Source organism: Dendrobates tinctorius, unplaced genomic scaffold, assembly GCF_039654945.1.
Source record: "Dendrobates tinctorius isolate UK_male_01 unplaced genomic scaffold, ASM3965494v1 ptg000151l, whole genome shotgun sequence".
Classification (NCBI taxonomy): Eukaryota; Metazoa; Chordata; class Amphibia; order Anura; family Dendrobatidae; genus Dendrobates; species Dendrobates tinctorius.
The window spans coordinates 9,061,796-9,083,436 of record NW_027361818.1 but is presented as its reverse complement, the minus strand read 5'-3'; the positions used below and the strand labels follow the sequence as shown (position 1 = coordinate 9,083,436).

The 21,641-nt window shown below is 43.3% G+C and overlaps 2 protein-coding genes across 2 annotated transcripts; one reads left to right on the top strand and one right to left on the bottom strand.

The window, feature by feature from the left end:
• Positions 1 to 152: 152 nt before the first annotated feature.
• On the top strand, positions 153 to 4,124 carry LOC141050229 (zona pellucida sperm-binding protein 3-like). The gene is made up of 8 exons (XM_073547088.1): positions 153 to 598; positions 1,691 to 1,809; positions 2,506 to 2,609; positions 2,679 to 2,856; positions 2,927 to 3,047; positions 3,219 to 3,310; positions 3,486 to 3,619; positions 3,862 to 4,124. Exons 1-8 carry the CDS (start codon positions 179 to 181, stop codon positions 4,107 to 4,109), a joined length of 1,416 nt encoding a protein of 471 aa, XP_073403189.1. The 5' UTR covers positions 153 to 178; the 3' UTR covers positions 4,110 to 4,124.
• A 7,341-nt stretch (positions 4,125 to 11,465) lies between these two features.
• Positions 11,466 to 12,786, bottom strand: LOC141049911 (olfactory receptor 5V1-like). Its single transcript, XM_073546751.1, has one exon. It carries the CDS (start codon positions 12,414 to 12,416, stop codon positions 11,466 to 11,468), a length of 951 nt encoding a protein of 316 aa, XP_073402852.1. The 5' UTR covers positions 12,417 to 12,786.
• Between the last annotated feature and the right edge of the window lie 8,855 nt (positions 12,787 to 21,641).

Genomic DNA, 21,641 nt, shown 5'->3' with positions numbered 1-21,641 from the left:
TCCAAACCCAAAGAGATGTGAACAAATCCCAGTGTGACTCCACCTCATGACTGTGTCCTCTCCAGGTGTTGAGAAGAAGGTGGTCAGCTGAGGGTAATAAGGTGGAATAATGGTGACGTGAGGAGGAGGGTATAAAACTCTGCTCCCTCCAGCTTGTGTGTCTTGTGCTGCAGTCAGGATGGAGCTGTGGATCTTGTGGAGTTGTCGACTGGTGGTTCTCCTAGGTGGACAAGGCCTTGGTAGCTCCTTGGTCAGACATCAGCGTCAGTCAGATGCTTGGTGGAGGAATTATCAGCCTGGACTGGGATCTTCTAGAGGACTTGGACACTCTGTATCTGGAGTGGGTTCTCCCAGATGGGACAGCCGGTATAATGGCAGAGACCAACATCTCCGAGACCTCATTCAAGCTCCATCCTCTGTCAGTGTGCAGTGTGGTGAGGACAGCATGGTGGTGATGGTGAATAGAGATTTCTATGGGAATGGTAAGCTGGTGAAGCCCTCAGACCTGACCCTGGGCTCCTGTACGCCGGTACAGCAGACTACAGATAGTTTTGTGGTGTTTGACAATGGCCTTCAAGAATGTGGTAACCTCTTACAGGTGAGTGCTCAATATGACAATTCTACCAGTAACTTTTGGCTTTGCACATTGTCTTGCTAGATATTAACACCACAATGTGATTTCTATGACTGGCTTTACCTCTGCCAAGGCTGTTGTAGTTATGGGGAGAAGCTTAGATTTTTTTTTTTCTTTTCCCTTGGTTCCTTGATCCCCATGGTTAAACTGGTTCATCACAATGGTGAACATGGTTGTATACCAATTTATCTTCTGGCATGGAGTTGTAACACTTTAACTGTATTGAACATGATGTCCAAAATGTCATGGCTGTATAGAGCGTGTGGAGCTGGGCAACCTAAAATACAAGCTAGAAGGATAATATTGGCTGCACTTAATTATCGTTAAGGCCTATGCTTGTGGTTATAAATTGGGTGTCACCATCCACTGGAGAAAAGCAGGAGTATAATCAATTTTTCCTAAAAACCTCTTTAAAACTAAGAATGCATGCAAGTTTACCATTTTGGAACTTAATCCAGGCTCTGACTACTGATGGTGGAGATGTGGGAATAGGTAATGCTGCCTGTCGAGTAACAGAAATGAAACCAGCAAGGCTGTTGCTCTTGTTAACGTGGCCCCACCACTAATATTTATCTTACTCATTTATATAGCGCCATTAATTCCATAGCGCTTTAGACATTATTGGCACTGTCCCCAATGAGGCTCACAATCTAGAATCCCTATCCATATGTCTTTGAAATGTGAGAGGAAACTGGAGAACCTGGTGAAAACCTATGCAAAATGGGGAGAACATACAAACTCCTTGCAGATGTTGTCCTTAGTGGGATTTGAACCCAAGACCACAGCACTGCAAGGCTGCAGTGCTAGCCACTGAGCCACCATGGGACAACTCCATCCATGTTTGGGACCTGGATTGAATTTGTCCCATTTCCCTCCCTAACCTCTTCCATAAAGTGCTGAGATAAGGGACCTTGGGGTCTTTAAATGACTCCACAGAAGTAGCATTCTCCAGGCCTACTGGGAAGCTTGTGATGCTGATGTTCATGCGTTAAATGGCAAGTTTCTGTTACATCTGAGTAAAGTGTAAACCAAAATAACCAATTGATGCTCTTCAAGATGACTCCAGACTGGCTGATCTACAACTCCAACCTACGCTACACCCCAACCTCTTCCAGGAATGTGCCCATCATCAGGTCCAACTCTGCTGTGGTTCCTGTCCAATGCTTCTACCCAAGGTAAGACTCTATATAAATGCAGAATACACATGTGGAGCTCAGATTAGTCAATGTTCACTGGAAAGGGTCCACATAAGAACTAGGCCATGAGATCCCTCAAACTGACATTTCAAATACTGCTAATGCCTCCTAAATTCCATGGAGCCCTAACCATCATATTGTGATTTAACGAATAATTCATTGTTTGATCCCTGTCATATTGGCTTTCTGGTTGTATAGTCCCCTAAAGTAATTTAGATTCTTGACGCCTGTGGCAGCAAGGAGTCCCGACTGCTGCAATTCCAGGCACCAATGATTTTGACTTCGAAGAAGTGCAGTGTAGGGAGGTGATGACTAAAGCTGACCACGGACAATGCTAAAATAGTTTTTCCCTATTATCTGAACTTCATCTTGGAAACTTGATATGTACATGGAGAGGTTAATATTCTGAACATCCTCAAACACCTTCTACTGTGAGACCAACCTACACACCACTGTCAAAACCCAAAACTAGTCTTGAACTGGGGTAGTAGCACCTCATTCACTGTAGCATGTGTTAGCAATCTTACTATGGATCTGGGGGTCATATAGCCTCATCTTTGTCCTTTGACCTGAACAAAACAGTTACTGGTTAAATGTGCATTACATACCATAAATGATTGGATGTGTCAGCTGTTGTTTTTCTAGTCCTTATTCTTATAACTCTATCTTGTCTAGACATGGTAATGTGAGCAGCAATGCCATCAAGCCAACATGGACTCCATTCAGCACCACTGTGACCTCAGAAGAAAGGCTGGCATTCTCCTTGACGCTTATGACTGGTAAGCTTCCAACATTTAGGGTAATGGAACCAAGTCTTATGATCAGTTTAATGACTATTTTCTCTTCAGTGGACTTCGGTGCCCCCAGTTCAGTACTGGTCTTTCAGCTTGGTGAGAAATTGTACATAGAAGCCTCACTTGATATCCAGAACCATGTTCCGATGCTCCTGTTTGTTGACCGTTGTGTGGCCACCATTACTCCTGATGTGGACTCTAGACCTAGTTATGATATAATCTCCAACAATGGGTGAGTTACAAACATCAGTACTATGCAAGACTCCAAGAAGCCCATTAGCTACAACTGATGTGTTCTACAGATGCATGATGGATAGTATGGAAGAAGATTCTTCCTCTGTCTTTGTTTCACCAAGACCTCAAGCCAACAAGCTCCACTTCATGGTTGATGCCTTCAGATTCACTGACAGTGCTATGTCTACGGTGAGAACTTCTACTTAATTCATCCTGATCATACATTCTACTTGCGCGAAGGCTGCTAAAGAGTACCGTTACTCTGAACTCAAAGTAATGTTATGTAGCTTATTTTTACCCCCAAAATATCCTGTTGATACAATGAAATTGCCAGCTTCTGGTATTTTGTTCTACTCCTAGATCTACATCACATGTACCCTGAGAGCTGCTGACATCAATCAGACCCCTGATCCCATGAATAAGGCCTGCTCCTACAATAAGGCATCTAGCAGGTAACACCCACCACCATACATCTGGCTGGCATTGACCATGATAATCAATGGTTGGTTATTAATGACTCTCCATCTTTCAATTCCCTAACAAATCCAATTTTAAATTTGCCTACAAAACTGTCCATAACCTGTCCCTTCCATAGATCTCCAAGCTAACCTCCCAATATCTTTTCAGCTGGACATCTGTGGAAGGATCTAGTGGGATCTGCCAGTGCTGCACCACCAGGAACTGTGCTACTGTTGCCGGCCAGAGAACACAATGGGGATCATCCTCTGGAAGGCAAAGGGGACTTGGGAAGAGGGATGTTGGTGAGGCACATTTCTTGCAGTTGGCTATAGCATTCTCGGGTCTGTGACTACAGACGAAAACCTGTTTTTGAAGCAGAAAACACCTTCTGCCCAAGTTACTTTTGATGTGTAGTCTACAAGACCCAAATTATTATGCAGGCTAGACCTGTAGTCCACCAACTCTTAGCCATAATGTTCAGGGTGCCTTGATTGGTTCAAGCTGTTGGCATTACTTTCAATATTTGTTTATATCTTTCTGACAGGTTCTCATCTAGAGAAACATGGCATGGCCACCCTGGGTCCCATACTAGTGACTGGATCCAAGTCCAACCAGGTTACTGGAGCAGGAACCCTCCAAGCTTCCAGGATGACTGCAGACCGTGAACCTCTACAGATGTGGGTGTTGGTGGCCATTGGCTCTGTCGCTTCAGTAGTTGTTGCTGTTGCTCTTACTGTGGCTGGGAAATGTTTTCTGACAAGGTTTTCCCACAAAGAATCTGTGCAGCAATAAACACAATTTGAGTAATCCTTGTTTTGTCTTCTAGTGACTTGATGGGGACTGGGCAAGAGTTTCTAGATTTTGATGCAATCACTATATTCTGTAGGTAGGTGTCATTAAATGGCCACTGATCCACTGGTTGGTTTGCATAAAGCTGGTGACAGAATGTTAATTCTAGTATGATGTCATGATAAGTACTACTGACAACTCTAGAAAGTGATGTTTACACAACAAAGGGTTGTGGGGGGGGGTGGACCCTAGATTATCCTACAAAATCAGTTCTGTCTTAGCAGCATGGAAAAGGGAACCCAAGTTCCTCAGCAAAATAAAGACAAATAAAACATACTGTACATCCTGAGAATACAGAGGAGGGTAACAAAGTAGTTCAGGACTAAAGGAAGATTCACAGTTAACACAAGTGTAAAATACTTTTCTATAAAATAACTGCATCAGTGGTTGATGCCTTTATTAACAAATGGCAAGCTTTCTGATCTAGAATACAGGGTGAGCCAGTTATATGGATTTGGACCCGTTGAAGCGCTCGAGCAGCACGAAACGGCCGTTGTCAGCCTACTTTGCACTCCTTATGTCACTCCCCCGAATTGACATGTTTTTGATATGTCAATAAATCAGTGAAACTTCAATCTCGATGAGTGCGACCTCTTCTCTTTGCATGGATTCCCAGGATTGACTGTTTCCAGGTCTGGCACCTGAGATTCCCAGCTGCTGGGCTTCTGCATGCCGCACATCATTTGAAGTCACACGGTAACAGCGGTGCCGTCCGCCTTTTATCTTGAGTTTTGTGACTTATATGGATTCACCTAAATAAAATAGGAAAGGTTGGTGATATCAACTTCCTGTTGTGGCACATTCGTATATGAGAGGGGGAACACTTTTCAAGAAGGGTGGTGGCCATTTTGAAGTTGGACATTTTGGATCCGACTCTTTATTTTTTCCAGTGGGAAGAGGGTCATGTGACACATCAAGCTTATTGAGAATTTCAAAAGAAAAATAATGGTGCTTGGTTTTAACATAACTTTATTCGTTTATGACCACTTTGAAACACATTTTATAAGTGTTGGATTGTCAACACAACTCTCTTCTCCCACTCTTGACACACTGATGGCAACACTGCAGAAGAAATGCTAGTCTAAGGGGGTCAGATTCCTTCCAGGAATGCTCGGACCTGACACATAATGTGGTGGCGCACAATTTTGCTGGAAAAACTCAGGGAACGTGCCATATTCAGTACATAAAAAGGGCAACACGTCATCATGTGGCAATTTCAGATATCCAGTGGCGTTGAGGTTTCCATTGATGAAGAATGGCCCCACTATCTTTGTATCCCATATACCACACTATCAATTATGGGTGTTGGGTCTGAGCATTCTTACAGGAACAGTTTCCTGGAAAGTGGATTGGTCGTCGTGGGCCAGTTGAATGGCCACCAAGGCCTCCTGATCTGACCCCCTTAGACTTTTATATTTGGGGTCATCTGAAGGCAATTGTCTATGCTGTGAAGATATGAGATGTGCAGCATCTGATACAATGGATATACTGGAAGCCAGTGCTAGTGTGGCGCCCCTGAGGCTCAGTCACCACAGAGGTACTGCACCTTCTCCTAAGGTGTAGTGCCCCACCATCCAGGTAAGGCGGGAACTCCTTTCCACACTCCAACACTCGCACCCCACACTACAGGGTAGTTCTGCACAACCACATTGCGGCTCAGTGCTTAGAGAGTAGCAGAGCACCTTTGGTGGTTCCCTGCTTGGAACACTGGCCGTGCTGGGAGGTGGGTGGAGTTAAGAGACATAAGAGTGGGAAAGTGTAGGATGAGAGGTCAGTCGGGAAGGAAGTCATTCAGACAGGCGTGAGGATCCCTGGAAGGAGTGCTGCAGCTCCCTCAGTGATCTGAGCCAGCTGGCATAGGAAAGAAGGAGAAAGACGTAGAACTGAAACCCTAAGCTTTCATAAGAGAGAGAAAGACAAGTGCGGAACGAAGGAGTAGAGAGGACGTAGGTTAGAAGAGGAACCCTGCCTATAGGTTCTCAGCGCAAGGCCGGGGCCCGGTCCCCGAGGTTGTATGGACACTTTTGGTTCTGCAGCTGACACCGGTGGAGTAGTGGGCTGTAAATGCGCTACTCCCATCTAAGACGGGACTCAGTAGAAGGGAGTCCCCGAAGCAGGCTACAGCTGTCTGTCGTACAAGTAAGGTTCTTGGGAACATCTGACAGGAGGAACTCAAGTGTAACTCAGTAGTAGGAGATCTTCACACTTTAAGGCGCTATAGAGGAGTCGTTCAGAAAGGTACATGTTGGCGGAGTATTGGAGAGGAGAGTCCTGATTTGCCTGGGAGGTTGATTGAGTCTCTGACCCGGAGGACACTTGTATGAATGGGTCACCGAGGAGAAAAAAAGTAAATAAGCTAAGTCACAGAAAACCAGAGAGGTTGGTAACTATGCAGATTCCTGATCCTAACCACACAACTAGCAGCAGCCGTGGAGCGTACCTACGATGATCCTAGATGCTTCGTCACAGCTGGAGGACTAAATAAGCCTAAAGCAAGAAAAGGGGAAAGCTAACTGCCCCAGAGCAGACCCCAAAGGAAAGACAGCCCGCACATAAGTATTGACGGTGAAACAAGATGAAAGCACAGAGGCAGGAAAATAGGCTGAGCAAACGATGGGGCCCAAATTAACTAGAAAGGATAGGAAAGGAAAGACACTGTCTGCAATCTGCCAAAAACCCTACAAAAATAATGTCCAACACTTCTGATAGCAAAATTAACCCTGAAGTCACTAGACTTCTCCCACTATATCAGCACTCTGAAATATTCTGAGACAGAGCAAAAAGAGGCCAATCTAATAAGGGACAAAAAGCAAATTGGCCAATAGAGATAAATAAGAGTGGAAATTCAGCACAGCCCCAGCCGGGGCTGGCTGACCACACAAAAAAACGGAATAGACCAACAAAATCAAGTGTGAACATTAACAGAAAAACTTAGCTTGAAATGACTGGAACAGAGCTGAAAACCAAGACCTGAAAAGCCAGAAGGAACAGCACCAGAATAGGGCATCGGCTGTCTTAAATCCAGTCTGAGATTCCTGAGGTCCAATAGTCATCCTCATTATCAGGTGGCAGATCTCTACTGATTAAATCAGCTTCACTACCTCCTGTTACCACCAGAAGGAGCCTGGAAGGAGAACTCAAACTGGTGGACCAGAAAATGAACTCACAACAGGACACGGCACGGAGGCAGGCCACCTGTGTGTACTACGGACAGTGAGTAAAGCTTTGGAACTGCAAGCCCTGGTGTCCTCTATTCATTTGTGCGCTAACACCTTCAGCACCGCTACATCTGGGTACCAGCATCCACACCACTCGCGCCTCTCCTCTAATTGCACATCTACACTGCCCTGGGGCTACAGCTTCACCTGTGGGGAGCTACACCATCTAGGCTGCAACACACCACCAGCCCCAGAGGATCTGCATGCAGCGTCGGCCCTAACATCTCATTTGCCGAACACCACAGGTGGCGTCACGAACTATTCATACATTAACCGCCATTACTTGGGCGCACAGGGCCACAGACCGGGTCACCGCTGCTGTGACACATCCCCCTGACACCGGCCCGGTACAGAGTACCCCACAGCCCTGGGAGGGCGACCCACTAGCATTTCTTCTGCGGTGTTGCTATCAGTGTGTCGAGTAAGAAGTGGGTTGCATTGACAATCCAATACAATGAGCAGCACTTTGCACACATTTTATAAGTGGTCATAAACTTGTAAATCACGAAAGAATAAAGTTACGTTAAAACCAAGCACACCATTGGTGTTCTTGTGAAATTCTCAATAAGTTTGAGTCACATGACCCTCTTCCCATTAAAAAGAAAATAAAGTTGGATCCAAAATGGCCAATTTTAAAATGGCTGCCATGGTCACCACCCATCTTGAAAAGTTTCCCCCCTCCCATATACTAATGTTCCTCAAACAGGAAGTTGATATCACCAACCATTCCCATTTTATTTAGGTGTATCCATATAAATGGCCCATCCTGTACTTCAGCATTCAACTTTGAAAATCCTGCAGTAAAATTAAGACCCAAATGAAGAAAAACAAATTATTTCAAATGTTTTGGCCACTTGGCCTTTTTCAAGGAATTTCTGTCAGTGAAGGAGTCAAAGTCCTGTGTTGTCTGCGGTAGATGAGGAGACTACTCGGGTCTCCCAATAAGGCATAGAACACTGTCTGGAGACCTGACTTGTCTCAAGTTTTCTGTTATCTTTGGCCAGCTGAACATGGCATCAATCACTGGCCACAAGTGAAGAAACTTCAGAACAAACGAAAGCACTTGGAAATGCAAAAAAATCCACAGACTTCTACACTTCCTACCCCAAGAGAAGTGGTGCAGTAAACTAACTGTAACCACCCCAAAAGCTAATTATTATGGATGATCCCTCTTCAGCAGTCCCAGCTCAGACTCAAGCCAGAAATTAAATCAGTTTGGCCAAAGTGCTTTGTAGAAAGGGAGTATATTTTTAGCTAGAATTAAGCCAATAACAGAAGGGATCTGTCGCTTTCCACATTACGGTCACTCTCCTGGTGCAGAATCACTTTTTATAAAATCTTTAAAGACCCCTAGGAGACTCGCTTGCGGTGATATACCCATTTTGAGTTCCTGAGGGTTATGTGTGAAGAGGAATATCTTCAACCAGTGTGGTAAGTGTTTAGGACAGGACCACATGTTATGTAGAAAAGTCCTCGTTAAGCTTTTCCACATCTACAGCAACAATCTGAGTCTAGTCAGGGAAGGAGGATTAGTAACTTTGTAGGAATCCATGTTGTAAAAGAATCTTCTCAGGACCCCATCAAAAACCAATAAATATCCTCCCTCTACTTGATGTGGGTGTTTTACAAAGGCTTTAAGGAAATATGTAGATGACTAAACATTATATACAAACACAAGGATTAGCCAGCTAGATCCACTCTAATTTTAGTGCCACCGTATTGTATGTGATGGTTGCCAAACCAAATGGTGTAAGTGTCATTGCCCATACTGCTCTAGAATAGGGATCTGAACCCCAAGATATAGGAACTGACCAACTCATTTAGGAGATTGACCAGTAAGGAGGGGTTCTGAGCTAGCATGGAAAGAGGGCCAATTTAACCCAATCAACTCTCAAGCCAGGGAATATTCCAAATTTCTCGACGAGATTGAACAGCAGTCAGGGATGGACCCGAGTTGGTTGGAAACACTGGATTCCTCTGCGTACACAGCTTGTCCTCCCCTCTGGATGCCTACAATAGATGAAATTTGACATATAGAAACCACTAAGGGCTGAATTACCAGTACAGACAGGAGACAGGAAGGCGGTTAACCTTGTCTGATACCTCTTCCAACGGAAAATGTTCTAGATATATCCAAGCTACCGGGGAGTCATACAATAGCTGAATCCTGGATTAACTTGGGCCCAATATTGACACTCCTGAGGAGCCCCACAGGTAAAGCCATTCACCAGAATTAACAGCCTACCAGAGTTTTGGTCTAAATAAGCTGCAGCAAAATTTAGGGAAAGGAGGCAAATATTAATTCAGCAGGTTACCAATAGCTCAATGGATTTAGGCGCGTACCTGTTCTATCACTGCGACTCTTCCTACGAGCGTTCTATGAGATATCTGGTTATAGCAGCTGGGGGCTGCATCACTCTGTTCTGCTATGACCACCTATGTTGCTATTAGTAAAGTGGATGGTTTAATGCATATGAAGGACTTATCCTTTCCATGCACGAGAAGTTTTTCTACCTGGTCTCACTTGAGGGAAAAGGGTTCAGCTATATGCAAGAGCTCCAGGTGTTGCTCCAAGTTTAGGCTGTCCTCCACTATTGACTCTCCTTTATTATTGATTCTTACCCTGAAATCCCTCATATCCATTTATTTAATTTTACTTATTCTTTATTTTAATTCTTCTTTCTTAACCTAGCTTTATTATTTCTCTTATTTTTTTTTCATGTTGTAGACAGGCAGCAAGATGATGTCTGCTGCTGTCAAGACCAAGATGGAGTGATGTGTCACCAAGGTACCTGGTCTCGGTGATACAACACCTGGAAAAGGCTCCACCAGTGCTGAAAGGTTTTACTTAGTGGAGCAGCATGGGTCCAGGTTTTAGGAATGACTGGTAAGTGATGGGCGGGACCGGTTCTGCTTGACCTTCCTGGGCTGCGATATTCTAGACAAGAAGTAATTGTGAATAGCTGCAAATATCAGTCAATTTTGTATCACAATCTTCAGGCCTCCACTAAAGGCTGAAGATGAAGAGGAATTTCTCCTTTCAGCACCAAAACTTGAAGTGACCTCCAAATCACCAAAAGAAAGGTTTCACCAGAAGATCACAATTTTGGAATAGCCCAGATCTAAATCCAATTGAAAGTGCCCCTCAATCAGACAGATGTGGAGCTACTGCCAGGAGAAGCAAAGACCGCCAATTCTATATGAACCGCTCTGATAGACTCCAATTCAAAAAGACTGAATGCTCCCAAAAACTAAAAGGGGATTTCAGCAAAGTATTAGTTTAAGGTCACCAATATTTGGTCAGTATTTTACATCAGTATTTGTAAGCCAAAATTAGGAGTGGAACAATCAGAGGAAAAGTATAATAGAAACACGTCACCACATCTGTATTTATCACCCGCTCCTGGTTTTGGTTTAAAAATACTGGTGTGAAATACTGACCAAATACTGAACGTGTGAACAAGCCTTAGAGTTATCCTCAACATCATCAGGGCATCATCTTATACTTTCTGCCGCACAGGGTCAATTTTTGTCTTGTACCTAGATTAAGGATGTGTGATGTTGTTCTATTACCTATCAATACTACCCCAATTTTGGATAACTTTGGTTATCTCCTAATGCTTTCCTGCTTTTTGGTTATTTCAAACTGACATCCCACCAATAAGAACAATCTATGACTCTTCTCTTCTTTCAGCATTTCTCGAAAATTCTATATAATTCTATTGTAAAGTGTTTTTCTGTTTCTATAGTCATCTCCTTCTGAATCTGTCGCATTGCATTTCCACCATTAGAAACTGTTCACTTATTGGGTGATCATAACCTGATGCTCCACCCATAAGATCTATGAAGGGTTTTCTCTAGATCAAGGTTGACTTACATTGCTTCAACAATTTACATCACTAGCTTTATCTCAAAACCATAGAGTTTTCCTCTACTTTTTCTAGAGCAGGACTATTATCTCTGGGGCTTTGGTGCTAGATATATAGGGTATTCTGCTTCTAGGGTCAATTCACAAGTTATCTATCCAATGCTTATGGAAATTAAAATTATAATATGAGTTTATATCCATGGACTTTACTCTCTAAGTTTCAATTGTTTTCCATGGCCTCAAAGCTTGACTATATTTCAAAATGGCGCCTCTGATGTCCTGGTTTCTTAAGCTGTAGATTAAAGGGTTAAACAAGGGAGTCACCAGAGTGTAGAGAACTGACAGACCTTTGTTCAGATTTATGGAATTGTCTCTTGGAGGAAAGATATAAATAGTTGACAATGTCCCATAGTACATGCAGACAATGATCAGGTGGGAGCTGCAGGTGGAGAAGGCTTTATGTCTTCCCGTGTTGGAGGGAATTTTGAGGATGGCCCGAATGATAGATACGTAGGTGACTACGATAAACGTAAATGGTGACAACAGGACAGGAAATGCTACCATAGTGGTGGCCAGCTCTACGGAAGACGTACTGGAGCAGGACAGTCGTAAAAGTGGAGCAATATCACAGTAGAAGTGGTTGATGATGTTACAGCTGCAAAATTCCAATTTGCTTAAGACAATGTATACAAAAAAGGACATTGTGAAGCCCAAGAACCAACAGGAGGTGACCATCTGCAGCTGAAGGCTGATGGTCATAATAGTAGCATAGTGTAATGGTCTACAGATTGCCACATGTCGATCAAAGGACATGGCCGCCAGCAACAAGCACTGGGCAATGGTTGGAACGCCCAATAAGTAAAATTGAGAGAGACACCGGGCCACCGATACTTTTCCTCCACCCACCAGGATTAACCATAACATATTGGGCACAATGTTACTGGTGAACAAGATCTCCGAAAAGGACAACTGGCTCAGAAAGATGTACATCGGGCAGTGGAGGCTCTCAGTGACCCCAACAAGGACAATGACCAGGACATTTGCAGTCAAAGCCATGATGTGGACCATCAAAAACAGAGTGAAAACTGCAATCCTGAAGTTGTGGAGATTTCCAAATCCCAAGAGGTAAAATTCTGTGATCGCTGATTGATTTTTCCTGTCCATTGCCTAGAGGGCAGAACATAAGAGAGTATAAGGCCAAAGAAATAAAAGCAGCCCCAAAATTAGATGTACTGGAAAGTGATCATCCACTGTGCCCCCCTCATCTCACAAAGCTCTGACCTGGCTGTAGATGTACTGGAAAGTGATCATCCACTGTGCCCCCCTCATCTCACAAAGCTCTGACCTGGCTGTAGATGTACTGGAAAGTGATCATCCACTGTGCCCCCCTCATCTCACAAAGCTCTGACCTGGCTGTAGATGTATGGCAACTGTCTGAGGCAGGAGCTTCTTCCCAGTGCTTCATCTGCAGAAGGAGCCTCTCCCCCACTGCTTAGTCTGTGGCAGGAGCTTCTCCCCCACTGATTGGTCTGCAGCACCATCTTCTCCCCCCCACTGATTGGTCTGCAGAAGGAGCTTCTCCCTCACTGTTTGGTCTGCAGAAGGATCTTCTCCCCCTCACTTCATCTGTAGCAGGAGCTTCTGCACCACTGTTTGGTCAGCAGCAGGAGCTTCTCCCCACTACTTGGTATGCAGCAGGAGCTTCTCCCCAACCACTCTGTCTGGAGCAGAAGACCAAACACACAAGCACGTTCTCACATGCACCGCAGCCCAAAACAGAAGACATCGGGATGAAAGTAACACCAGTGTGAGATTTTCCAGAAAACTGTTTTAATGCAAAGACTAATATTTGTCATATGTGTGTGAATTGTGTGCAGAGAGAGTGAATAATTACAGGAGACACCAAACACAATTATTACCGGTCACGATCTATCGATGTTCCTGCTTCTCTAAACTACAGTAGAAGGGAAGAAGATAACCATCATTGTTGTCACACAGTATTCATATAGGAGAACAAATAATAGAGGTCCCCTTTAAGGTGCAGGCCACCTTATCCCCATAACAGTGACATCCACAGAACATTTGCAACAGCAACATACAAAGTGCCCCCATAATAATAGTGATGTCCACAGTGCCCCCATAATAACAGCAACATCCAGTGTCCCCATTACATTATAATGCTACTATGCAAGATATAATGCCCCAGCGTTCCCATCATTGTAACATATCCTAGTGATCCTCTTACCTGATCCCACTCTGACTGGGGGATGTTACTATGGGACACTCAAATATAAGGACCACCATATAACATGGGAGAACAGGGTACATAGATTTCTGCACGTCCCTTATTATAGACCTATAAAACACATATCCATTAAGGGGTCTTGTGAATGAGAGTAAATAATTTCTGGGCTTTAGACCCCCCATGAGCCATGAGCGGCTGCATTAGATCCTTGGTCAGATCTGTCCACATCTGGATGAGGTGATGTCAGTCACGCGATGACAGACGCAGCGCCTTCTCTGCCGTGATCTGAGATGATGGCGCCAAGATGTTCAGGATTTAATTATCCACAGTAAGCCATTTAATATCCTGACTTGAGACTCTCTCGGGAGCCTCCTCCTGCCTCATTATTGTCAGGAGGCTCATTAGAGGTTTTCTCCACTTATTGCAGCTACTAATTAACTCTCGACCTCTAGAGGGAAAGACGGCAGCCATAGATCATCATCACCAACAATTATGTCAAAATTTGCCCCGAAATATTGACCAGTAGGATTAACCTCCTAATGACCGTTGGCCATTTTTTTGCTTTCATGCCTCTCCTCTTTGTAGCAGCCATAACTTTTTAATTTTCTCAATGATATGGCTGAATGAGGTTTTGTTTTCTGCAGGACAAACTGTTTTATTTTTAAGTGTTGTTTTGAGGTACATATAGAATTAATTACCATGTAACTTATATAATTGGGTTTATTTGCGATACAAATGTATATAACCAATTTTTAGTCTATTTTTTATGTTTTTTTTTTACTGTTCATGTGCGTGAAAACCTACCTGTGCATTTGTGTGTATATTTTTATTGTAAGGAAGCAGGAGGAAAAGTTCTGGATGGCAGATATGTCTCATCAAGGTGGTTGGCCTCGGTAATGTAAAATATCTATACCAGAAACATTAAGTTACTGAGGGGGTTAATTTGACTGGATTTGGGGTCTGGGATTTTGGAACAAGGAATAGTATGTTTGATATAAAAAAAACTTTGGCATTTGTGTATCCAATACTCAGTTTTACTCTTCGCATAACTCTTTCTCTCCCTGCGTGGAGAATCCCCTGTAATAAACCCTTAAACTCTTGTTCTGCATCCTGCTCGTCACTGCATCCTGCGTACCTGCATTATTACACAGACACCACAAAATATCCCATGGCCTAGGTCAACATATGCATGGACTGTGGTTCCGTATTCTACAAAGTAGGAATTGTCAAGGACTGATTGCATGAGGTTATAGTGAACGAGGAATTAGTGTATTTCCTTTCACTGTACTGGCTGGCAATTAGATTGTGGAAGCATCCCCTGAAGCCAATATCCCTAACCTTGAGTTGTCCAGGGAAAACTTTGTGACTTCCCAGCTCAGAGATTCAACACTGTAAGGGGCTCTGTAAAATGTAATGGTGTTGAATGGTGTTCCCCAGGAGTCAGGGGCAGATAATTGGTTCCCGTATTTTGCTATTTATGTGGAAAGTCATGAGGGAGTTGTGTAAGACCCTACAATCTTCACAGCTACGTATCTTTATGTACTGTAACATCCACAAACGGATAGTGTGAGAGAGAGGTTTAATAAAACTTTGAAGGCCTTGTTAAAGATGGTGGTAGAGAAGGACGGTCTGGATTGGGACTGTCCACTATCCTCAATGGAGTTTTCGCCGCTTGAGCTACTGTACGGCTGACACCCCCAGGGATTCAAGTCTCCAGGTCCAGATGAATTACACCCCAGAGTAATGAAGGAGATAGCAGAAGAAATTTTTGAACCCCCTCTCCATAATCTTTGAAAATTCTTGGAGAACAGAAGTCCCAGAAGACTGGAGAAGAGCAAATTCCAGCATCCAGATCAGTAATTAGATTAAAAAATTTTTTATTCCTTTATTCCAAAATTTAAAAAAATCATAAGATTCTCCATCATGATAAGAGACGCATCAGGACGTGTAGTTGACTACACGTCCTGATGCGTCTCTTATCATGATGGAGAATCTTATGATTTTTTTAAATTTTGGAATAAAGGAATAAAAAATTTTTTAATCTAATTACTGATCTGGATGCTGGAATTTTTTTCCATATTACGCTTTGCTGCAGAGGGATCCTGTTTCCACATTCCGTGCACCGATCGGACTTATAGCTGTCTTCTTTGTGGTGAGCTGAAAAAATTTTCTTTTTTTACCTTGGAGAAGAGCAAATGTTGTTCCTATCTTCAAAAAGGGGAAGAATCATAGAATCATAGAATCATAGAATCGTAGAGTTGGAAGGGACCTCCTGGGCCATCTGGTCCAACCCCCTGCTCAAAGCAGGATTCGCTAAATCATCCCAGTTAGATGTCTGTCCAGCCTCTGTTTGAAGACTTCCATGGAAGGAGAACTCACCACTTCTCGTGGCAGCCTGTTCCACTCATTGATCACTCTAACTGTCAAAAAGTTTTTTCTAATATCTAATCTGTGTCTCCTCCCATTCAGCTTCATCCCATTGCTTCTAGTCTTTCCTTGTGCAAATGAGAATAAAGTTGATCCTTCTACAATGTGACAGCCCTTTAGATATTTGTAGACAGCTATTAAGTCTCCTCTCAGTCTTCTCTTTTGCAAACTAAACATTCCCAAATCCTGCAACCTTTCCTCATAAGACAGGGTTTGCAGACCGGTCACCATTCTGGTCGCTCTTTTCTGAACTTGCTCCAGTTTGTTGATGTCTTTTTTAAAATGTGGTGCCCAAAATTGGACACAATATTCCAGATGAGGTCTGACCAAAGAGGAGTAGAGGGAAATAATGACTTCACGTGATCTAGACTGTATGCTTCTGTTAATACATCCTAGAATTGCATTTGCCTTTTTTGCTGCTGCATCACACTGTTGACTCATATTCAGTCTGTGATCTATTAGTATACCCAAGTCTTTTTCACATGTGCTGTCACTTAGCCCTATTCCTCCCATTCTATATATGCTTTTTTCATTTTTATTGCCCAGATGTAGTACTTTGCATTTCTCCCTGTTAAAAACCATTCTGTTAGTTGCTGCCCACTTCTCCAGTTGGAAGGTGGACCCAGGCAACTATAGGCCGGTGAGTCTGACTTCCACACCAAGAAACATCTTTGAACAAATTATTAAACAACATGTATGTAAGTACCTGGAAAAGAATGAAGTGATTAACCAGAGTCAGCATGGGTTTGTGACTAATAAGTCATGTCAGACTTAATTTCCTTCTATGACAGAATCACTGACTGGGTGGATCAGGGAAATGCTGCAGATATAGTATATCTTGACTTCAGCAAAGCATTTGACAAAGTATCTCACACAATCCTTATTGAAAAAATGACTAAGTATGGAATGGACAAGGCAACTGTTAGGTGGATTCATAACTGGCTTAGTGATCGGACCCAAAGAGTGGTCGTAAATGGCTGCACATCCAGTTGGAAGAATGTCTCAAGTGAGGTAGCACAGGGTTTTGTACTGGGCCCTGTATTGTTCAACATCTTTATCAATGATTTAGATGAAGGAATTGAGGGTAAACTGATTAAATTTGCTGATGACACAAAGCTAGGAGGGATAGCTAATACTAGAGTAGCGAGAGAGAGGATTCAAAAAGATATAAATAAACTGGAGCAGTGGGCAGCAACTAACATAATGGTTTTTAACAGAGAAAAATGCAAAGTACTACATCTGGGCAATAAAAATGAAAAAAGCATATACAGAATGGGAGGAATAGGGCTAAGTGACAGCACATGTGAAAAAGACTTGGGTATACTAATGGATCACAGACTGAATATGAGTCAACAGTGTGATGCAGCAGCAAAGAAGGCAAATACAATTCTAGGATGTATTAACAGAAGCATACAGTCTAGATCACGTGAAGTCATTATTTCCCTCTACTCCTCTTTGGTCAGACCTCATCTGGAATATTGTGTACAGTTTTGGGCGCCACATTTTAAAAAAGACATTAACAAACTGGAGCAAGTTCAGAAAAGAGCGACCAAAATGGTGACCGGTCTGCAAACCCTGTCTTATGAGGAAAGGTTGCAGGATTTGGGAATGTTTAGCTTGCAAAAGAGAAGACTGAGAGAAGACTTAATAGCTGTCTACAAATATCTCAAGGGCTGTCACATTGTAGACGGATCATCTTTTATTCTCAGTTGCAGGAAAGACTAGAAGCAATGGGATGAAACTGAATGGGAGGAGACACAGATTAGATGTTAGAAAAAACTTTTTGACAGTTAGAGTGATCAATGAGTGGAACAGGCTGCCACGAGAAGTGGTGAGTTCTCCTTCAATGGAAGTCTTCAAACAGAGGCTGGACAGACATCTGTCTGGGATGATTTAGCGAATCCTGCTTTGAGCAGGGGGTTGGACCAGATGGCCCAGGAGGTCCTTTCCAACTCTACGAATGTATGTACAGTTTGTATGAATACTGGATATAGCAAAGGATACATGGGAAACTGAAAGCACACCTATAAAAGCAGATTAGAACGTGTTACTTAGATGCAGGAAAGGATTGCCGATGCTATGCCTATTGTACACGATCATCTCCACAAGGCACAAGAGGCACAATCCAAAGTGTATAATAGATTGGCTCGAGTGACACAGCTTAAGCCTGGGGATCGGGTTCTTGTGCTAATGCCAACAGTGGAGAGCAAGTTCCTGGCCAAATGGCAGGGACCCTGTGAAATGGTGGAAAAAATTGGAAAGGTCAATTATAAAACACACCAACCAGAGAAAAGGAAGCCATTCCAGATATACTGTATCATGTCAACATAATAAAACCCTGGAAGGGTAGGAAGCCTCTTGAAACCCCTTGCTTGGTTGCCCAGTCAGAAGCAAACAATAAGGATGTCAAAGCTGCAGAAACTTTGTCACCCTTTCAGAAACAGCAGTGTCAAAAATTGTTACACCAAAATAAGGACATGTCCTCCGAATTACGAGGTCTCACTTGTGTCATTGAGCATGAGATACTGAGCCTTATGATCAGGTAAATTTAAAACCCTAAAGGATTCCTGAGGCCCGCCAAGAAGTAATCTCAAAGGAGGTTATTCAGATGTTAAACCTGGGGGTGAAAAATAGCAAGTGATCTACCAGCCGGAATAATATAGATTAGCAGCAAGCTAGTACCGAATATAGAACAACAAAGAATAAAATAAATCTACTTTATTTCAACCTATTAAAAAGGAGTATAATCCTGATAAAAGTGCACATAACGAAAGACAAGCAAACATATACAATCACCATCCACTTTTGAGATAGTCAGGAAAAACCCCCAATGATCTTCTCTCACACAATACTATGTATGTGATAGCATCTATGAGGTATTCAGAGACATTACTCAACAGTTCCTCTTAAACCAGGCTTTCACAATTTAACCAGACCAGTGGAGTCATAAATATCATTCCTCATAGTCATAAAGGAGTTAAATGTTAAGACGTAGTCTATGGTATGACATAGGCTCAGTCAGAGCGAAAAAAAAACAGTGCATTCCCCCATTCTAAAGGGCACCAAATTCCATAGACTCTATAGCAGCAGTAACATTGGCTTATATATTTGAAAGTGGCATATCTTGCAAACTGAGGTACATTTCATATGTATATAATGCCTTCCCGTTAGGGTATATACCAAATAAGCTTATACCTCCTTAATTTTGAAAAGTTTGCATACATGGCATATAATAAGGGAGGATCTCACCCATATTATACAGGGATGGGTTCCTCCTTATCAGTACATCTCCTGTCTCCCGACGCATTTCACTGTTATCCAGATCATCAGGGGAAATAATATTATGTGAATAGATGCCTTCATATCCCAAAAATGCCATCAAAGAGGCTGCTCACCGTTTTATCTTTATATTACGCGCCACCTTTCATACTTCCTATCTTCACATGTGGAGTGAATAATTAGTGCTGACAGCTTCCTGTCCTGGGGACACATTGGGCCGCCTATTACACCCATCATGCAGGCACAGACCCAAGCGGTGACACAGAAAACTAGTGCACCCACTGCGCAGGCGCAGAACGGAGTGGCATCACTGACCTCTGGAGGAGACTGCGCAAGCACGCCACTCCTGTCACATAACAGCCAGATTTCGGTAGCCATTATGCATGCGTAGGCTATCTCTGAGCTATAGGCGCAGAGATAGCCTACGCATGCATAATGGGTACCGAAAACTTTTGTTACCAGTGACTGAATGACAGTGCACTATCGGCACCTATCTGTTGCCACAATATAAGTATATGCATATCCGTGCTGGATGTTGTTTATTTTATCATTGACAGGTGGCGTGTCCGCTTGATGGGCTCTACAGTAATGCCGTTTGATTCGCGCATGCGCAGAGGGTACACTATGTGGCAGCGCATCCTGATGATGAGAGGAGCGCGTCTTTGTAACGCGCCATGGAGACCAAGGATGCTGCTGTGATCCGCGATTGGGCGGTGGATGTAGTGGGTGGCCTGATGTGTCACAAGAGGAGTTAGTAATTGGCGCTGGTGAATATCGTCTGGTCAGATGAGACCAAAATTAAACTCTTTTGAAGCCATAATACACATCACATTTGGAGGCCAAACTATATATTACCCCAAAAACACCATACCAACAGTGAAGTTTGGTGGTGGAAACATCATGGTGTGGGGCTTTTTTTTCAGCATACAGTACTGGCAAATGAGTGAAGGAAGAATGAATGGACGAATGATGCCATGATAAAGATGAAATGAGGGAGGACATTTCAGCAAGGCTGAATTATAGTGTGCTTGAGAAAGGGATTTGTGGTCCAGACTAATTGAAGTACACCCAACCAAAAGAATTGTGACAAACGGACAGCCTGTGCCACCAATATGTCACAATCCCACCACTGACACCGGTATGTCAGCGGACGGAGGGACGCAACGCACTGCCGGCACACGGCTATCACAGGCACAGTGGGGGCTTATCTTAGTTATCCCGCCACTGGCACCATGTGACAAAAAATACACAGCAAGCTAATCTCGCTCTAACAATTTACTGCAGGGGGGTTATTTTGGATGCCCCACCACTGCTAACAACCTTCCAAGAACTGCAGGGATTTATGTATATCCCACTTTCTCCGTTCCTCTTTGGAACTCGCAGCTCTCCAGCGCCCCCCTTACCCTCAGGTCAGTCAGGGAACTGCACCTAGGATAATTAGTCGCCGGATGGGCTGCTTGTTGTGCACGGGCAATTAGACTACTGCAGTAAGGGAATTATCAATGCTGTGGCCACAGCCCCCCTTCAGCAATATAAGACCCTTACAGACTGCCAACCAGCCTAACCAACCGCACACACCACGCTGCCACCAGCTCCTGGTTTCTCCACTTAAGTTATAGACTTAATGGAGGGGTTCGAAGCCAACCCAAACAGTAGCGTAATTATCTAAAAAAGGCACATAGTTTGTTTCTTAGAGCATGAAGGCAGACTGATAATTTTATCATTTATTCCCAAAATGCAGGCAGTGATTACATAGATAAAGTTGCTATAAATTGAGACATTAAATATGTACAGTACAAATATACAACAACAAAGGATTAAAAGGCAGAGTAACACTTACATGTGCTTAGTTGGTATTAGGCAGACCATGTGGCTGGGGGATGGGCTGCAACCAGACATCCCAAGACATCAGCAGATCTTTCTAGCAGGGCATCTGCAGCTCAAAACTGCCTGAATTTTGGGAGGGAATGCCTTATCTCTTTGGGTCGGTGACCTCACGAAATGGGCGGTCTGGTGAGGTCCAACCCCCCTTCTCTCTAAGTTGCAATTTATCTAAAAACTTATAATAACAATATCTTAACGAGGGAAGCTCGAATAAACTCGCAAAGGGTATCATTGTTTGTGGTTTATCGAACCTAATAAAACAACATCAAGCATGCACTAGATAGAACACTCTGTTTGGGAGCACTCCATATCTCAGTTTCTGGAGGTCCGAGAAAGCCAAAAGCCACCGTAGCGAAGCCGGGTCCGCTCAGATCACAGAAATGTGATTATTATATCTCTGGCACGCTAGGGCTTCTTTTAATATTTCCTATACCTGTATGCAAGCCGCATGTTTCAGAACAAAGGACACTCTTTCCACTCAGCTTAATTGACATTCCTAGCTCCACAGGAAACGATCGGTGTCTTGTTACCAAATACAAGCACAGAGCAGCAAG